The sequence below is a fragment of the Sardina pilchardus genome, chromosome 12 (assembly GCF_963854185.1).
Source record: "Sardina pilchardus chromosome 12, fSarPil1.1, whole genome shotgun sequence".
Classification (NCBI taxonomy): Eukaryota; Metazoa; Chordata; class Actinopteri; order Clupeiformes; family Clupeidae; genus Sardina; species Sardina pilchardus.
The window spans coordinates 17,472,091-17,475,605 of NC_085005.1; the positions used below are offsets into that span (position 1 = coordinate 17,472,091).

The following is a 3,515-nucleotide window of genomic DNA, read 5'->3' on the forward strand; positions in this document are numbered from 1 at the left end:
CTGAACCGATTCTGCTGAACTATAAGCACAATTTCTGCTTTACACTCAAATTGCAGTTCTATAACACACTGTTTTCAAAACATTACACACAATTCTGTGCATTAGACACAATTTTCATGAAGAAAATCTCTTGTTTTCACAAAGAACACACTGCCATTCAAATTCTAATGCTAACTGCCCTACCATGCACACTGACTCATCAGATGGGCAAACTCCTGTCACACAGTCTTACAATTAGCAATCAGAGCTTTAGTATTACAGTACAGTAGTAGTACAGGCAGAGGCAGAGCCAGAGGAGTGAGAGTAAGAGGAGGAGGATGGGGAGGCCAAGGACCGTAATCTCTGATGAGATCCGAGCCACTAGAACATTGCAGTGCTGCGTATCAATACAGTACAGTACCGGACAGTACAATACAGCTCAATGAGCACAGTAGCACAGTAGTACAGTATTGGCTGTGGGCTGTTCTGTAGGACTGTAAAAATAAAGTATGTTTCAAGTATTTGGAGATAGTAATCCTACTTTGTATTCCTACACAGTTTACAGTATTTTACTATTTGTTTGGCAGCCGAAAGATTACCAACACAAGGGTTCTGTCTCCTGAACAGGAAACTGAAATCATGAGCATTGTCCTAGAAAAAAACGGCATACAGTAACATTACGGCAAGTACAAAGAAAAATAATAGAAAACAATGTGATATTTCAAAATATTGATAGGGTAAGCATATCAACTTACTGTATCAGCTTATCTACTGTTTGTAGTACTGTTTGTAGTGTAACACTGAACAAAAGGCCCAAGTCATTATAATGAATGGAGAAGAAGTGTTTTCAATTCATTGCAGTGTTTTATACTGAGCACATCAGTGTTCAACTGGTCCTTATAAATGTCTTGATATATGATGGTTTGTGTGTGTCTCTTGAGAACAAAAGAGCATTTTGAGGAGAAATTACATTGTTTTGAAGGTAAAGTGTCATTTTGCAGGAGAATTGTGGAGTTTTGCCCATTGTGTGTGTTGTTTTGGATTTGTGTGTAGAGTTCTGAGAATATGAGGCATGCTTTCAGAAAATGTGTGTTAACAATCGAGAAAAACTGTAAATGAAACCTCGTTGAGGTTCAAAGGTTGAGTGGTTTCGGTTCAGAGAGCAGTCAGCCCTCACTCCTCAGTCAGACTAATACGTCTGCTGTCTGAAGAAGTTCGTTAATTATTTAGTAAAGTCAGCAAACCCTTCCTGCACGAACACACAGTTTGACTGGATCTCACTTCACTTTTCTTGGATTGGATTACGTGTGAAATTAGCCCAATGGGATGATGACCCTGATGAATCTCTGATTGCACTAGGTAGGCGCCCTACTGTACATACAGTAACCAATGGGCCCTTCATACAGTGGGCTAACCATTACTTGCAGGCTATACTTGCAGGCTATGCGGCCGCTGGCAATCTAGCCAAATATGGACTCTGGATCTTCTTGAAATAACGCTGACAGTGGCACAAATTAGACATAGGTGGACAGGCAAGTGGAGTTAACAGCGAGATGCTGGCTTGCAGCTCGTGAGTCCAGTGCGAGAGTCCAGCGCGAGAGAGCGTCCAAATCCAGACTGCTGCATGCGCCCTCTGTTGTGGCAGCAGCTGCTGCGCGCGTTAATGCTCAAAAGATGACAGCTTACTACATCGCTCGTATAAGCTACTGACATCATCACGTCACTCTCCTGTCACAGATAATGAATGGACCCTTAACATAGGGATGTTTTTAATGGGGAAAGTGTGTCTGAAAGGCAAGATAGTGGGGTGCCAATGTGCTTTAGTTCTTTTGGGGCGTTAAACTTACCAGTAAACTTTCCAAGTTTAGCGCCGACTTCGGGTCTTTGATCATGGCCTCCAGCTTCCGTAGCCGGTTCTCCAGGCGCCGTTCCGCTCCGCTCGACATAATGACGGGCTAGGCAGAGGCCAGTCCTCGGGAACATGTGACGGCAAGCCCGGCAGTCCGATAACCGCACTCTCATACACACACGCACACACCTCCAAGCTGTGCCTTTTGTATCCCCCTACCTGTCTCCCTGCTACGTGTGCACTTATCCAGGCAGGCGTTGAACGAGGTAGAAAACGACTCCTTCGAAACACACCTTTGTACAACACTTTTATCAGATGTATTCGTCCTGACTACTCAGTGAAGGTTGAAGAATACTCTTCGCTTTCAGAAGCACGCTCCTCAAAGTGCTGTCCGCATTGCCAGGTTCACTTTCCTGTTTCACAAACTTCCGAATCCCTGGCGATTTTTTATCAGGTGAAATCTTCGTATGTCAAAAGCTCCTTGAAGTTTATCAGGCTTCCGCGTAGAAATATAACCTGAATGTGATCATCCAGAAGACTGGAGCGTCGCTTTGCACCTAACACTCTCTCGATTACTTCAATGAACTCTCCTCTCACGCTCTCCGTCACCCCCACTCGCTCTCTCTCACCCCCTCCCTTGGCGTCCTCCCCCTCCCCTCCCCTCGGCGCACAGGAATTCCTCCGTTCTTATCTCAGCCATCGCTTTTACCGACAGCGCGTGCTGTATTTCTGGAACGCTGATGCGTCGCCTTTCAAACGAGCTTGGCAGGCTATGCAGCGACCAATGAGCGACCTAAATATAACGCATTACGCCCGGGAACGGTGATATACCCACGATAGCCTTCATGTTCAATGTCCCATGAAAAACACAGAGATGCCTTGGGGTCGATACAGAGTACAGGCATGTGACAGACAACGGATGTCTGTGTAGCGGTCATGAATATGTCATGCCTACTTTCTAGAACTCTCGAGTTTAGTAACTCTGAGATTCACACAACACCAGTGGCGCAATGTTTTATTTAAGGCAATGTGACCCATCCCAACTAACAGTATTTATGATCGCTAAGCATGTCTCAGTACTTAGGCCAAAGCCTGATATTGGGAACCAAACTATTATTAGCTGAAGATGCTCTATGTTGGAGCACTGCTATAACCACATGGTCACAATGGAGTTGGTTGTTGTTCTGTCCCTCCTACAGGATCTCTCTCTCTCTCTCTCTCTCTCTCTCTCTCTCTCTCTCTCTCTCTCTCTCTCTCTCTCTCTCTCTCTCTCTGTGTGTGTGTGTGTGTGTGTGTGTGTGTGTGTGTGTGTGTGTGTGTGTGTGTGTGTGTGTCTGTGTGTGTGTGTGTGTGTGTGTGTCTGTGTCTGTGTCTGTGTGTGTGTGTGTGTGTGTGTGTGTGTGTGTGTGTGTGTGTGTGTGTGCCATAATTGTTTGGTGTTTGGTGAGGTCAGCCTGGGAGTGAACCTTCCCTTGTCCACTTAAGTTTAGTCTTACTCATTACAATGGGCAAGCTACAAAAATGTAGTGAGCTAAGCTACCAGTTACTCTTTATGAAATTAAGCTTACTGTAACTACACAAAAGCTTCCTCAAAACCAAATTTAGCAACTAACTTACACAAATTTCACGAAAGTAGTTTACTACATCAGAAGCTACTTTTTAATTTACAAAATAATAATAATAAAAC

General features: G+C 44.4%; 1 protein-coding gene across 2 annotated transcripts in view; it reads right to left on the reverse strand.

The window, feature by feature from the left end:
- The window catches only part of rock2b (rho-associated, coiled-coil containing protein kinase 2b), a 49,108-nt gene extending 46,709 nt beyond the window's left edge, over nt 1–2,399 (reverse strand). For both annotated transcript variants that reach the window (XM_062550517.1, XM_062550516.1), the window contains exon 1: nt 1,827–2,399. In XM_062550517.1, the coding sequence (XP_062406501.1) occupies nt 1,827–1,925 (99 nt within the window). In that variant the 5' untranslated portion in view covers nt 1,926–2,399. The remainder of the gene's footprint in view (nt 1–1,826) is intronic.
- Nucleotides 2,400–3,515: the final 1,116 nt, after the last annotated feature.